Source organism: Perna viridis, chromosome 4, assembly GCF_037379345.1.
Source record: "Perna viridis isolate PV_CMFRI_1.1 ecotype Kerala chromosome 4, ASM3737934v1, whole genome shotgun sequence".
Classification (NCBI taxonomy): Eukaryota; Metazoa; Mollusca; class Bivalvia; order Mytilida; family Mytilidae; genus Perna; species Perna viridis.
This window is the reverse complement of record NC_142448.1, coordinates 14,591,383-14,607,682: the sequence shown is the minus strand read 5'-3', so window position 1 is coordinate 14,607,682 and position 16,300 is coordinate 14,591,383. Positions and strand designations below refer to the sequence as shown.

Genomic DNA, 16,300 nt, shown 5'->3' with positions numbered 1-16,300 from the left:
GGTAAAATAAAATTCAAAATCAAAAATATTAGAAAAATGAGCTAGTTTAGACTGGAGATAAGGTAAAAATCAGAGAGCCCACTATTTTTCGGTTAATCTCTAGATTTGCCGTCCTCATTTTGCTTTTCTCATTATAAACAAGAGGGCTGACAAATCTGGTTGTCGGGATGGCGGGTTTGAATGAAAGAAGTGACCAAATTCTAAGGGTAAAATACTTCGTTGTTAACGAGAAAAATCTTTGCATATTGAAATATGACGTTTGATCGATACTTGCTAATCCTATCTAAAATGATTTTATTCGTATTTTGTCATTGAGAAACACTTGATATGCATACTGAAGCTGCAAAAATCCTTGACAGTGACACCATCTAAAAAATATAGTGAGTCCTAGTGAAAACGAAATACCGCATGACTGACAGGTATGTCTGGTAAAAATGACTTAGGTCCTGTAAAAATATTGTTTTTTTAGTTGCCCAAGTACAAGAAAAGTTCAAAATATGAAATTTGGTCTGGTAGTGGTAATCTCTAAAACAAATTTCGCATTAATGTGGAATCAGGAGTTTCATTATTGTTTGCAATGCAGGTACTTTTGGTTTTGTAGGAGGTACTTTTCATCATTTTGTTCAATGAAAATTGAAAAACAGGACTCTCATTGATTTTTTCAGTCACTTCAAGAGCTGCTTTAATCTTTTTGATACATGTTATTATGCTTACAACAAAAATCATTTGTAAAGGCAGTATTACTTATTAATACAAATTTAGGATGTGTAGCGAGGTGACACATTAATGCCATCGTACAAAAATATAGGTGACTTAGAATAACTAAACTAAAACCAAAGTAGCTACATAATGTAATTCAAAATTCAATGCAGCTATATTCTTATTTATAAAAAAATCTTGAAAACCAAATGTCCGGTTAATTATAATAATCTATTGACTATTTACAAAATTCTGCTGCCCATAATATGTCGTTCGTGCTCTACGCAAACGTGACTAAAGCCCTCAAAATCCTAGCTAAAACCCTGTTATTTATCAGTAATCAACAATACACTGTTTCATGCCCGTCCATCACAATTTGTTTAGTTTTATGGTCTAATATAAGTTTATTCCTGTAAGAAATTATGTATTCAGTACAAAAGATGGAACAAGAACCTCTACTCTGACTCAGGGTAATTCCCACTTCTTCCTAGTAACGATATGTGATACCAGTCATGTGTGGCCACAAGTATTTTCTTTAACCAATCATCAACTTTGATAGTTTAAACAGTGACCTTCTTAGTGGTTAGTAAATATATGTTGTTCCTCAAGTACATGTATATGTGTGGCAATTCAAATTGAAAACATGAACACTCTAGACCAACAAATTTGTTTTTAGACAGACACAAAAACTTCCAAGCTGCCAGTCTGAATGATGGGAAATGTGTCAACAAGTTTCAAGATGTCTGAAATGATCTACATGTATTTAACAGACAATCAAGAATATTTTTAATATTAAGATATTTACAATTTAAAAAAAAAGGATTTTTCCTTCTTGGTAGTTAAACTTAGTATTTCCAAATGGCTTCCAGTCAGTTTAAATTCCTTCAATGAACCAATAGAGAAATTCAACTTCCGTCCTTCTAAACAATATGGTGATGTCGCAACATACTCATAAAATACATCTTGACTAATCAGGGATGTCATGAATAATAACAATCCCAGATTTCCATACAGTTTATGAATTGGTCCATTAACCAATCAAATTAAAGTGTATTGTCACACCAAAAATGATGGTAAGTCTGATAAATCTGTGGTTACACAATGTGTTAGTGTTTGGGCTGGGCTGATCTGTGCATTTTCTCCCCAGTCATTTCGCTGATTTTAGCTTCACCTACCAAAGTACTGGACAATGACAGTTACTCTGGCAAGTGAATGCTCTCCTCCAAGTTCATGAATTTTAAGCACTAAAAGATCAAAACAGAAGAAAAAGATTATTGATTGATTGTTGTCTATTGATTGGCTATGTGCAACCTTGCAAGTATTTCATGCATGATTAGTACAAGAACAATTTTATGAAAATTAGTAACAAAATGTGAAAAAAAATTGTAAAAGCAAAATTTTGACTGCTACTGGACAGAGGGAAATGGGTAGGGATGGAAATTTTACTTTCATTAGAACTTCCAATGAGCTTACTCTGAAAGATCTCTACAGTTAGGGTCTATAAAATGTGATGCTGTCCACACACATTGGCCCATTATGGCCTGTGGTCAGGTTTTCCTCTTGTGGTCTGACAACTCTTGAAGAGAGGGTTGACCCATTCAGCCATCTAGGGTACACAACAAAATTTGCTTTGGACTGAGCATTTGACTACTTGCCAGATTATTTTACACTTAATTGCCTTTTACTACAAGCTGAAGCCAAAATTAATAGTTTGTCATAGCCTGACAATCTTGTTTAAAACCCCCGTACTGAAAAGTTTTTGTTGATGGTTTTTTATTTTAAGATTTTTTGTAAATAATTTTTATGTCACCTCAAGAGCTGTTTTGAACTTTTTGATAAGTGTTACTATATAAACAACAAAAATCATTTGTAAAGGCAGTAATACTTATTAGAACACATGTACATGAATGACTTTGAATGACTGGGAGGTAAAAAAAAATATTTACCTACCAGATGAAAAATACCGAATTTTTTTTCAAGCACTCTGGCTGTGGCAAGCAGAATTATTTAAAGTTTATCTGAGTTATGCTTTTTTGGGTTACAGAAAAAAATTAATTCAGTTATTGGCCTGTGACTCCTTTAATTGATAAAAGTTCTTCCTGTCCTGAGTTCAGCATGTAGTCCACACAGTCAAAGAGTATGCCTCTAAGCACATTAGAAGAGGTCTCTTTCATTGAGGTTTGGTTTACAGTACTATGTATGGTACTTGATCTGGATTCTGCCAGGTGGTTGTTGTTTTTCTAGTGCATTGTGCTCTATGACTTGTACATGTAGGCTTTATAATAAACATGTGCTAAATGTGGGTTCATGACATTATTCTGTTTAAGTTTCTTAATGATATGATTCAAAGATCCTCACTAAACAGATGAGCACACATTTAGCTTTTTTACAGGCATTAAATACCTAGAAATTACTGGATCTACTGAGGGACTCCCAAGGAACTAGTAGTGTTTGACAGCATGCTTAAAGTTGTTTATTTGACATCATTATAGACTTTTAGTGTCCAGAAAAAAACTTGAGTAAAAGAGAATCGATCTCTCCAGAAAGTTCCTTACCACGATAGAGGTTAGAATTGATGAATTCGGAAGTAATGGTCCTTACTGGTTAAGAATTGGGGCCTATAAATGACAAAAAAAATATTTTCTTGCTAGCAAAATTTACCTGAATAAATGTATGGATTTCCACATTGTTGTACCCGTAAGTCCCATACTGCAAGAGTGACCGAAAACAAGCATTTTCGTTTGGGATTTTGGACCTTGTTACCAAATTAACCTACATTAATGGATTTGGGCTTTGTCACAAATAGGTCTACATTAAGGGATCAAAATTTAACTTTGTTAGATCTCAACAAGTCTTGAATACCTGGGGTTTAGGGGTCCTTCGACTTCTTAAAGAAGCTGTGTACCTTTATTTTGATTGTTTATATTGGACAGTAAGACTTTAAGAGGTAGATGTCCATTTTTTTTAAATTACCGGTATTTGTTTCAGAAACCTATGATGTTAATCTGAATCTAGATTCAGAGCTGTACAGAATCATCCCGGATTGTAGTGTCTACACTTGCCCTTACAATGTACTTTTCAAATTTTGACAAGCATGTCAACAGAAGCCGTCAACCAGCACAATTGGGTGGCTACTTGCTCATTTTCTGACGGCTACTCTATTTTAAAAAAATTGGTGAACTCATGCAAATTTTCATCAGTTTACATGCCACTCTTTTTTTTCCTGCTATTTAAAATACTTCTGACATGTTGTATTAAGTTCAAGTATTTTTATTATTATTTATATATTGTTTTGCACAAAAAGCAATGCTTGTGTTAAACTATAAGTAAATGTACAAATGTATTTTGTTTCCAGTTATACAAAGCACATGTTTACGTTTGTTTCCTAAACTTTCAGGAATCAACAGCCACTGTCCTTTTGGAGAAAACTAAGCATGACCTTGATGGTTGGAAGGAAGTGCTTTTACCCCTTAATGGTCTGATTAACTGGGAGAAACCATATCATCCAGCAATTATAATTGGTCTGAATACTTTCATTTTCTTGTAAGTTGTATTCTATATACTGTAAAAGGATGAAGAACAGTACATCATTATCATGTACATTTTACATTTACAAATTGAAGTAAACAAAAAATAGCTTTTAAGATATTACCTAAGGGGTCTGATATTGAGAGAGAAAAAAAAACACTACAGGTTTTAGACTTTCTGTATTATATATATATAATAGATCACTCTGCCAGCTAGGCTATATAGCTTAGTGCAGGTGGTGTTGCCATAGATGTCATAGCCTAGCTGCCCGAGTGGTCTATGGAGCTGGACCTTGTGCAGACGGTGTTGCCAGAGATGTCACAGTGGTACAAGTTCGAGTCGGGAATTTTTCAATAGTGCTTGTAAGTCTTGTCACATGATCCTGAGATTTCACGAAAATGGGTCCTTTATCGGGTCCTGTTCATAAGCATATGAAGTAGTTGTTTATAGAGTAAAGACTACAATCTTATCAATGGAAACAGCTTTTTTGAAAATATGGTGTTAAATTAATAAAAAAAAAAAGCTTGGAATTGGCAAACTAGTGAAGTTTTTCTTCAACGATACACACAACGAAAATTTTCCCCATACATTTTATTTGTAGTGTACTGAATGGTAGTTTCTATAGATGCATTTAATTTTGATGATTGAAGCAAAAAATGTCAGAAAAATGTGGATGAACAAATGATATTCTGCCAAATAATCCTGTCATTGTTCTTGGCTATGACCTACCGGTAAGTATAGTTAAAACATTCATTTATCTTATTTTGATGTTGACAAATTAATAGCTTCACATTTTATATTTCAGAATGATATGGTATTTTGAGCCATCAGTGTTGACGACTTTCTCTCTGATTGGTTTAGCTATTTGTCTAATAGACTTTTTGGTCCCTATGATTGGACCTAATCTTATGTCATCAAAATGGTAAGTGCATGTTAACCATTCCTAGAGTCATCTGATCATATCATGTCATTGGCTTACTTGTGTAATTTGACCAAAATGAGAAAATTGTCACCAATATCAGACAGAATCAGTAATTTTGTTCTTTGTTTAAAAGCAGCCCCAATCCTTTATTTTTGGGAAATTTTGCTATATTTTGAACACATTGGGAAAATATGGTAGGGGGACAGAAATGTGTCATATGCTGATCTGGAACTGAAAACCGATACCTAACTGACAAATATGTACTCCTAATATTCATTAGGTTATGACTTGCAGAAAAAACATTCCCAAAAAGTGAACAAAGTATCGGGCCAGGAAAGTACGTCTTGATGAACATTTCACAGGCTTCTTTACCTGCTTTTCTAAAAATTATGCCTGACAATTGAGAGTTTTCCCAACATATTTTTCAACATATTGAGAAAATGCTCCAGTGGAAACAGCCGATAAAAGGGTAACAAAATCACTGAGAATACAAATATAGTTAATTGTTGTTGCTATTTGTACAAATAATATATATACCTATGATTCACATGGACATACTGTTCCTCTTATTTTCTTTAAATCTATAGTATAGATTTAAATGCTTATCTTTTGTTCGAATATATTAATCATCACACCTCTGTGTCCTATATGTACCATGGAAAGTCACATTTGTATTCTTCGCTTATGATTATTCTCTTTAGGTTATTTTGGAAGGAAAACAAAAATAATGGGCATAATGGGATCTGATTTTTTTATTCCACCAAGCTGTCAGTGGTTCATTTAAGATTACATAGAAATATGAATTTTGGTATATTTACTAACAATCCTTAATTCATAACTTGGAACAAACATTGTTTTGAGTACCTGCCCTTTAATCCCTATAAATTTATAGAAATAACCTTCAAAATTGTTACCATACCACTTGATTTGTCAAAATTGATAGGGGAAACACAAGCACTCAATTTCTATAGGTTCTTAGAACCAGTTCATACAATTTTTTACACTCCAGGAAGCAGTATCTTTACAAAAAATATACTCACCATGCATGCTACAAATTTTAAAATAATGACAGTGTCAGAATACTATGTAAGTACAAAAATTACATTAAGTTTTTGTTTTTGTTTTTTTTTAGAGCATACACGATAAGGACTTTAGTGACGTAAATGCAACATTTTCTCAGATGAATTTTTTTTCTACAGCATGATTCTATGGTTTCATGAAAAATTAGAAAAGCCAAGTTATACCTTTAGGGGTGACTTAATCATGTGTAAAAAAATTTATGTGTGACCAATCTGTAACTTTTTCTAATTTCTCAGGACTGGTAGAGAAGAAAGAAAATTTGAAGACATCTGTACCCGCATCCTGAATGCCAAAACTCATTTCTGCAATTTTTATGAAGCATTGGTAGATCTTAAAACCAACAGGCCTAAAATGGTGAGATTTAAGGGGCTTTCTGGGTGTAATATCAAAGGATTTCCACTTTTGTTTATAGATAACTTGCCTGCTGAATTTAATGATTGTTTAATACAATGTGTAAAATGATACATATTTTAAAGAAAAATACTTGCATACATGTTTTTGAAGAATCAATACTTACATACATGTTCTTGAAGAATCAGTACTTACATCTATGTGTATGCTTTATTTATTTTCAGTATTTTATTGTAATTATGGGAACACTGGTAACCTTTGCTTGGGTTGGCTGCAAAATGGACAACTTACTAATGACCTATTTACTCTGTAAGTGTCAACTTTATGATATTACTGATACTAAAGACATATGATATTGTGCTAGAACCAGTAGTCAGTTTCTGTCATCACTTGGCATCTACCATCATATTTTTATAGAGGAAATTTTCAACTCAGAGACCATAGTCCTGTGTTGATTATATTTGTCACAATCACCTTTGGGATATGTTGATTTAAAAATCTTGTCAAAACAAAATGTCCACCGATGCTAAAATGAAATGAGGCTGTAAAACCTAAGTAAAGTAATAAGAATTAGAGAAAAATCTAAAGCCACATGAAAAATTACACAGTTTTTTAAGTCTTGTGTCTTTTATCAAAATTTGCTATTTTCATACTTTTTTTCAGAACTCAGAAAAATTGGATCATATGTTTAGGTGTATTTATCATCATTGTTGTTTGTAAACATTTGGTTTTCAAACAATACGTAAAAGAGTGGGGATCTCTTTAATTATATTGTATCTCTTATAATTGTACATGTACCACAAAGTTCCAGACCACAAAAGAAAGATTTTGATTGGTTTTGGGGTTGTTACCCTATGTACATCAAAATGTATCTGTATGGGAAGTAGGGGTCAATAACAAACTTTTTTTTTGGGTGGGGGGGGAGAATGTGTTAGAGAAAAGGTGTATGGATTTCTATGAATTGCACCTCAAGGTTTTATAGCACTAATGAAAGGTTTTGATTTTTTCAGTTTTATGATTTTTCAATAATACTTAGGTTGCTTTTTGCTTCACCTTTTCATAAGGGTTTAATTTTAGATCTTTGATATATACTGAATTGTACCATGTTTTGGTATTTGGTTTTGTTTTTTTTTTAATTTTGAGCCATGTTTTCAAATTGGTTGACATTGCTGTCGCTCGGGGTGAAAAAAATGTGGCATATATGGTCGGCCTGTAGTAAAACAATGATAAAATGGAGTTTCCATAATTTATTTTGATTCTATTGGGACAATTACGGTACTTTTTTACATTTTCCTGACCTATTACAGGAACCTCAGACCCACCATATTTGTCCATATTTCGAGGTACACTACACTGTGTCAGTTGAAATGGTCGGTAGTGAAAGTTAGTGCTTTGTTTATTTATTTATCATGAAAGAATAGGGGAATTGAATAGAATGATGTTAGATATGGCACAGTTGTTTGCATTATAAAGTCACACATGAACAGGTGTAACACCTGGACTGAAACATGTCATTCATTGACAATTGTTATTGTTTGTTTTCATACATGATGGCTAATGTGGTGAGTGCATGTACGTAAGTGATTTTTTCGGAATATGATATAACTTTTCTGAAACATAGCGTCTAATATTTTTATTAAATATGAATTTGATGTTCACACGACTGAAATGAATGAAAACTGCTAATACTGATACACATCGGAATGTTAAATGTTTTGTTTACATGATTTAAGGTGGGCAGTAATTTACATACACAAAAGCCATGCCCAATAAGTCACATGCTGCTCATATAGCAATCCAAAATCGACCAAAGCCTTTTTTAATGACATCATATTAGAGTAGAAATTTTAATTCCATGTTGGTTATTCAGTTGCCCAATTTATACTCCATGAAGTATTATTTTGTTGCAGTATAAAATTACCTTGTCTTGTGTGTTGTTTTCTAGTGAACTTGATACTGTTGGTACCAGGAATAAGAAGAAATGGCATCTTGCAAAAATATTTCGGAAGGATAGCGTCCTCCATCAAAGGTCTAATTCAGGGCAAAATGAAGAAGATGAAATCCAACTGATCAGCTGTGTTCCTCATACATTTTAATACCTGTATTGTAAATCTAAGTCCCAGTAATATATTTATAAATGGTGGTGTATTGTAGATCATGTAGTCAGCTCGCTGTATGTGGTGTTTCTAGATTGGATTTGGAAGACTAGTTAAGGAAATTTTGAATTGAAATGAATTTTGATAATTCCTAAGGAAAGTTAATTCATACTTGATATATACAAAAGTATAGTGTATTCTTCTTTTTGATAACGATTATAGCACTAAATATTATTATATTGAGTTTATTTACAAGAGTAATATTTCTTGAACATACAACTGATCATTTGAGTTGATTTCCTTTTTGGAAGTAGAAGTAAAACATAATATATAATATTTAATAAAAGCAATCATTTTGTGAATGGAATGACATTAATTTGCACTATATATTTTGGATTGTTTTAAAAACTTTGCTCTTCATATATTGACCCTAATTAGTTACAACAGCCCTGGTATAAATATTAGTGCTAGCCTTGTATATTGTACCTGACTTGTGTGATTTTAATTTTTTTAAATTTAAGAATCTATTATTTAATACTATACAATTATCTCTCAATTATTTTCATGTTTGATCTCAGCTTTGAAGTCTTGTAAATACATGTATAATGTTTTGGTGTTTTTCAGCATTATATCATATGATAGTATTGTACATGTATATAAATACAGCTTGTTAATATTTCTTTAAAAGTAAAGCAATAGCAATTTGTTGATGGTGTTTAGGTGTAGTGTCAAAATGACTAAAAGGCAATGAAATAGCAATTATATATAAATCTCAAGGTTTAAATTATGTTTCAAATAAAGATTGTAAAATCTCAATTAACATTATGCGAGCTAACAAAGCTTGTTAAAAATGAATTTACTATGGAGAATGGAGAAGTAACGTAAGCAAGCATGTTAAAAAATAAATTTTACTATAGAAAGTGGGGAAGTAATGTAAATCAAGACTTGGCTTACGAAAAATTGGTCACTTCCGAATATGACAGAAAACTTTTTAAAAACACTACATGGGAGGAAATAGCTGTCATTTTTTATCACAGCCTAGTTTTAGAATTCTAAATATTCAGTTGTCGTGGAGAATGAGAGAAATGTGTGAAAACGAATTCTGTGGATGTTACGGTATACAAATAAACTTGTATGTCCTACTCTTGGATCAAACGTGTACCTCTATATGTTGTTAAATTTGTAATACACGTAGTTTATACTTTTATTATATTTGTGGTTAGGATTGCATCTTTTCTGCATGATAGCTTGTTATAATTTTTGATTTTATACCAACAGTTACACTGACAAAATTGTAAAACTCATTAATCAGAGTGAAAATATTGTTGATGCATTGCAATACATTTTTGTACCTTGATAATTTATTCATTTCTTTTGTCAAAATAAGTTAGTAAGTTTTCCAAAGGACTGAAGTCTCAGAATCATAATGACATTTGCAATATGGTAACATTACTTTTTGCAATGATTTTATCTGTATGCCTATTATCTTTATTTGACCAAAAAAAAACTGGTCAGTGGGTAAAAAAACATTTTGTTTTCCAAATAACTACTTGAATAAAGTTGTATGGGTCTAAATGAAATTGTACCACAATGCTCCTCACAACAGTCCAGCATGATAATGGTGGTTATAACATTAACCAGTTAGCGTAGCTGTTCAGGATTCAATCTCTGCATATCAAGCTGGACCCTTTGATGCAGGGACTTAGAAATGCTAGGTGTCCGTGTGTTCATGCGTTAGTTGGTCACATTTTGACATAAGTGTTCTCACACCAACATTTGGAGAAAAAAAATCACATCACTTGTTGCTATATTTAATCTTTTGGACAAGTTTAAAAATTTACTATGACTGGCTTATATTACAAGTTTTCTATGTTGAAAATTGAAATTCCTTCACAATATGTTAGAATTCCAAGCAATTTCCTGCCTATATTTCTCAATGGATTTGATCAGGCCCCAGCGCCACAAAAGTAAAAAAAAAACTTTAGTCTAAGAGAAGTCTTAACATCCAATCAAAGTCTTTCAAACCAATGACGTCAAAACAGCTAAGAATTTTCTAAGACTTCAAGTTTTGGGTGCTGGGGTCAGATTTATTGGAAAGTTTGCTATCATGAATCTCTCTTACATGTTTAAAATCAGTAAATTTGTAATGATATGTATGCTTTTTTACCATCAAATTACCATCAAAAGTTGAACTGAGGGGGGGGGGTGGGGGGGTGGGGTAAGAATACTGTTCTGATTTGGCTATGAAAATGTAATCTACATTTTCAATTTTTTGTATTTTATTTTGGAATTAAGGAATTACACTTATACTGATTTATATATAAAGGTTTTTATACATTGTTACTTTATTTCCTTGTTGGACTTCAATTGCACTACCTTTTTTTCATATCTTTATTTTCTACATTCTATATGTAATTATGGTGCAGAACATCACCTATCATTTGTATTTGTAAGGTAACAGTCAGATGTATTCAGTTGTACATTTTGTGTTTCATGGTTATCTCTTAAAAAATCATAATGTTTTTTGTTATGTATGTTATTTTATGTCTGTTATACCCCCATGTGTTACCTTGCCTTTAACAATGCATAATTTATTTTTTCAATATTTGTACCAATTTTGTATAAAGTTTTGAGTTTTGATTGTTATGTTTTAACAAAGTTGCAGTGTGTTAGCAACTTATTTTAATCTATAGTGATATCCTTGTGTTTATCTCTTTCAAAACATTTATTGATCCAAGTAACCTTTTCAAAAACATAAAATGCAATAAATGTTAAAGTAGTGGGTAATTAGATAGGTGTTGATTCCATCATTAATTTACTTGAACAAAACATACTAAGTCTTACAGTATGCTTTAATCTTGAAAAACTGGAAACAGAGTGGTATTGAATGGTTTGTTACTGTGAAATGACCATGTGTGTTTCAGTTTGCCTGTAGTTAATGAATTACTTCAGCAATACAGTTGAGTCATTTGAATTGGATGATGTATTTTGCTTATAAATATTCGGTTTTAGGGTTTTAGCCAGATAAAAATAAAAACCTTGGAAATTTATTTTATTTATTTTGACACTTCAAAGGCTGTAAATGAGTAATCATGTTTGACAAAAAACTTTTCAATAACTATGACTTTGGCCTCGCTGCTTTGCTGGTCTTAGAAGCTTAGTTAAAGCAATCAGGTGTAAATGAAAAGCTTTCTTTTAGAAAATTCTTTAGTTTCAGTTTGCTTGATTAGTTGAATGAATAAGAGCTGATTTTTATGTAAAATTGCGGACATGGTTGATCTTATATATCTTGCTTTTGCCTTATACTTAAACAGTTGTAGTATTATAGCTACTATATTATGATTAAGGGCTTTTAAAATTGGAAGCTTGATTGTGTATGTTGATTTTTTCTTGTTAAATTGTAATCGTAATCCTCAGCAAAAATACTCATTGTGCCATTAATAAAGATCTTTGAGAAAAAGGAAATGTTTTGATCAATCATTACTTTGCTAACATCATACCAGTAAACATACAGAATTAACCAGGTTTATGCTTTTTGCCTACAAAAAATTTCTTATGATTTGTTCCCATGAATGACTGTCAATGTGAAAGTCCATCAATAGAATTCAAAATTAGTAAGGACTTTTACACAAGAAAATTTTTGGTCAGAAGAATCATTTTTGATAAGGAATTGAGAAAGCTCTTTTTAAGGGTTAGGCTGAAGGTTTTGCCTGAAATATTAGTGATCAGAAAATAATTGGCATATTTGGAAACTTAATCTTTGTTCAATGACTTGACACTACTTTTGTATGATTTATTCTAGACTTGAATCCTTAATTGTAAAAAAAACTAATGGCACAAACATGTTCACTTTTGATAATTCCTGAACTCACTGAATATAGAATATGTAAAAATCAAAGTTTTGGCAATAGAAAAAGTTCATCTTTTGTATATGGGATCATTTTTATGGCCACAGCGTATGTAGCCCAAAGGAACACTTGGACTGTATAATTTTGGAATTTCCCATACTGCTTACATTTTGGTATGATGTTTAGATTTTTAAAAGTATTTGAGCCTGCTTTCAGGAAGAATGTGCAGCCGACTTACACTGTTAATGAGAAAGTCACCAACATTTAGCCAAAATATTTACTGGAGGTTTTCTTTAAGAGGTTGGAATTTTGTTCCTCCATACTCCAAGCCCAAATCAGAAATTAGTTTGCCAGATATCCTTTAGCGTGGTTGGAGTAGAGATTTATTGTGATTTACTTATGTTAAAATGAATGGTTAGTATTTATATATTATTGCTGTTGTTGTCAAACGTCATTTATACTATGCAAGCAATAAATGGATAATATTCCAATTGAAACATCAAACAATGATTGTGAATAGATTTGTCTATGAAAATGATGTTATAAAATGTAACAAAAACCCATTTCCAGTAAAGTAAAACAAACTGCAACTTCAAGCTAATCGGCACTATATCTGCTTTCTACTTAACCTTTAAACTTTCCTTGAAGGGGAACCCCGTCAATGAACGTATTTTGACGGGCTTTACCGACTCTCATTATTGGTGGTAAAATAGTTTCACTCGACTGCATCGATGACCCGGTCCTTGCTGTAGATTTTATGTCTGCATTATCCAGTCGATCGGCTGCTGAGTTCAGTCTTGCTGTTGCGCTGTCTAGTTTTTCTGTGGCTTGTAACAGCTTACGTTCTTGTTCAGCATTCTTCTGTGTCAAAGCCTCAACGACTTTCAACAGTTGTTGCTGTCCTTTTGCCATTTCCTTCATCAACCGGTTTTCAAAATGTTCCTGTGATTTTTTCAAATCCACGAAGCCATTGTCCTTCTTCATCGGTGCATCAACTTCGTCTTCGCCTGACTTGCTGTTCACTGCCGACTTTATTATTTTGTGGCGTACCTCTAACTTGCTTCTCAGATCCTCAACTTTTGCTTTCAGCTCATCGTTTTCTCTCGTTAATTCTCTGTATTCAGTTTCGAGTTGCCTGTATTTCTTTTTCTCCTTTTTTGCCTTTTCCATCTCTTTTTCCAAATGTCTGATCTTGGTTTCATTTTCTTGTTTAGTTGCCATCAATTTTTCAATACACCGTTGGTTTGCTTCGTCATGTGATCTTCTTTCAGAGTGATCCTTTTCATTCTTCATGGACCATACCGAAGTTCGTTCTCTGTGGAAAGGTGCAAACGTTGCTATTTTAGGGGAAAGGAGTGACATCTGAAATGTACGTATACTACAATGAGAGCCTATGTATATATTTTTCATTCTCTATTTCAAGGATTACTTACGTTCGAGGCTACCTAAATTAACTGGAACTATACCTAGAATTAAATCTATACACCCACAATACATGAGACAGAAATTGAAACTAAATAACAATGTGATGATTTTGACTTTCAAAATGTTAACTTTTCTTTTCTAGTGGCAATATACCAACATCTCAAGCCTTCACGGTTATCATTTACTGTAGTGCCTTTGGTTCGTACACTGACTTTCTTTTGTAGAGCGAGCATACTGTCATATAAGTTCTTTGCCAGGGGGTATGTTCAGCCCCTGTTGATATCGATACGGTAGGGGGGGTTAATGCTCATCATCACAATTTGATTGACCGATATGAAGTTTTTATTTTACAGTTGTGACAATAGATCTTCAGTGAGAATTTACGTCTTTCGGGTTGACAACCTACTGAACTTAACACTTACCGAATTTTAATCACTTGCAATGTGATGGGTGCCACAGGAGGAGAAGAACATGCTTACCCTTCCGGGGCAACCGATGTCGCTCCCGGTTTTTTGTTCCTATTTTGATGTTTGATTTTGCCTTGATAACCTTTTCGATGAAAAATGAACATTTTAGAAAACTTTTACTGTTACTTTATATTAATTTTAGGTGAATAAATCACAGTATACTCACAGTGTGGGGTTTAGGTTCCATGAATGTCTTTTCTCTGCCGTTTGCTGACATGAAAAGATAAATATGTGTACTACCTAACAGTTGTAGAGCCTTCCTAAAAAACGATGCCCCATTAACAAAATGGCTATTTGCATGTACCGTCAATTTTTAAGGGATATGAGTGAATGCCTCCCAATGCATTTTCGTGTGTTGAAAACCCTTAATCGAGATAACTTGAAATCTGCACGATGGACTACATATAAGATTCCGTCGTCTTGCACATGCATCCATTTCAACAAAAATTTAGAAAGCGTTCATGGAAATATTTTGAAATTTGGTATAGAACTCTAGCAGGATGACTTGTGTTGGCTTGTTTCTCTTTAATCATTGTATGTTTTCATATTTCAAGCATCTTCTATCTGTTTACCGATCGTTTGGACAAATTTCTTGTATATTATACATTTTTTTTTTTTAATTTTAATAAGTACATGATTCTTGAGAATAATTGAACTGACCGCAAATTTTCTGATTTTGTCTTGCGTTTTACTTCAATATACTTTTTTGACATCAAAAACATACCTATAAATTCTTTCTGTGTGTTCATTATCTGTTCAACAATTAGGTTTTGTCCGGTTTGTTTTAGTGCCTCAAGAAATGCTTGTTGTGCTTTTCTTTTCAGGACCAAATCTATCATAGCATGAACCCTCTCACCTGGCATTTTTGCGACAATATCCTCACGTTCAAACATTTTAATAACATCATTTTGTAGAAGAAGATCTAATATTCGGTCTACAGAAGCGACATTTTCTTTGATGTATACGATGTTTTTAGTGATGCACTGAGAACTGAATGATTTAGTAGTCATTGTTTTCCCTGAAAAAAATATTTTAATACATTCTTTAAAAAATGTCATACCAGAATTACGCGTGTAATTCTGTAATTTTATGTCTCGTCACTTTAACGATTTTTGAAGTCTTTCAATCAGGTGACTAGCATAAGAACTTTCGAATTCAAGTTGTTGCACGACTTTAAATATTTATCGAGAAAATGTGCGGTTATTTCTAAATTGTAAAAGTAAAAATTACCTTTTTCACAAAGCCCCCATTGTACGTAGTCCGGGTTTACATTATTACTAGTCGAAGTAAAAATGTCTTATCCTACTGTATTGAAGTCGCTGACCTGCTAAATGACAAATGCACACACCTGAGTTAATTTGAAAGCCTTAAACAATAGAAAAATAACACTTATGATTAGGTATAACATTAGCATGGATCGCTACATTTCGAAGATTTTGACAATATAAAATCAATAAAGGATTAATTTCATTGCAGTTTGGTATTAGTCATATTCTTAACTTCATATTCCTTGCTGACGGGACTCGAAATAAACATATAGATCCACATTTCATACAGAAGCTTTCCAAATTTTCGTGGACCTTCCGACATAAATTGGCGGACTCGAGAAGCATTTAAAATCGAATTGTCGCGGTCTTCGAGTAATCGTTGGGCTACATAGATACAGCAATAATGACTAATCCCGCGCATCATAATAATATCAAGCCAAAATAAATTGTCTGGAAATTTAATATCTTGCAAAAAAAATGCCCCATCCCCTTACAAATTGCCGATTTCACGTCTTGCAGGACTGACAACCCGCAACATTTGACATTTATCAGCATAGTATGTGTAGAATGACTGTTCCTGTTTTCAAGTTACGGCCACGAACTTGGATTTTTGTGT

The 16,300-nt window shown here is 32.7% G+C and overlaps 2 protein-coding genes across 2 annotated transcripts; one reads left to right on the top strand and one right to left on the bottom strand.

Moving 5' to 3' along the window:
* Nucleotides 1-94: 94 nt before the first annotated feature.
* Nucleotides 95-12,141, top strand: LOC148618995 (ADP-ribosylation factor-like protein 6-interacting protein 1). The gene is made up of 6 exons (XM_088578466.1): nt 95-206; nt 4,097-4,242; nt 5,033-5,149; nt 6,466-6,583; nt 6,805-6,889; nt 8,526-12,141. The coding sequence occupies exons 1-6, from the start codon at nt 168-170 to the stop codon at nt 8,648-8,650; spliced, it is 630 nt and encodes a 209-aa protein (XP_088434592.1). The 5' UTR covers nt 95-167; the 3' UTR covers nt 8,651-12,141.
* Nucleotides 11,716-15,768, bottom strand: LOC148618994 (uncharacterized). Its single transcript, XM_088578465.1, has 4 exons — nt 15,647-15,768; nt 15,141-15,434; nt 14,583-14,626; nt 11,716-13,886 (listed from the first exon to the last, which is right to left on the bottom strand). Exons 2-4 carry the CDS (start codon nt 15,424-15,426, stop codon nt 13,149-13,151), a joined length of 1,068 nt encoding a protein of 355 aa, XP_088434591.1. The 5' UTR covers nt 15,427-15,434; nt 15,647-15,768; the 3' UTR covers nt 11,716-13,148.
* Nucleotides 15,769-16,300: the final 532 nt, after the last annotated feature.

What these genes read in the sequence shown, in the direction of transcription:
- LOC148618995 (XM_088578466.1), top strand. Translation starts at nt 168, where the DNA reads ATGGCGGGTTTGAATGAAAGAAGTGACCAAATTCTAAGG. An exon ending in AATCTTATGTCATCAAAATG is followed by an intron (nt 5,150 to 6,465) that starts GTAAGTGCATGT and finishes CTAATTTCTCAG; the next exon opens with GACTGGTAGAGAAGAAAGAA. An exon ending in AAACCAACAGGCCTAAAATG is followed by an intron (nt 6,584 to 6,804) that starts GTGAGATTTAAG and finishes ATTTATTTTCAG; the next exon opens with TATTTTATTGTAATTATGGG.
- LOC148618994 (XM_088578465.1), bottom strand. Translation starts at nt 15,426, where the DNA reads ATGACTACTAAATCATTCAGTTCTCAGTGCATCACTAAAAACATCGTA. An exon ending in CACACAGAAAGAATTTATAG is followed by an intron (nt 14,627 to 15,140) that starts GTATGTTTTTGA and finishes TTTTCATGTCAG; the next exon opens with CAAACGGCAGAGAAAAGACA. An exon ending in TGGAACCTAAACCCCACACT is followed by an intron (nt 13,887 to 14,582) that starts GTGAGTATACTG and finishes CGTACATTTCAG; the next exon opens with ATGTCACTCCTTTCCCCTAA.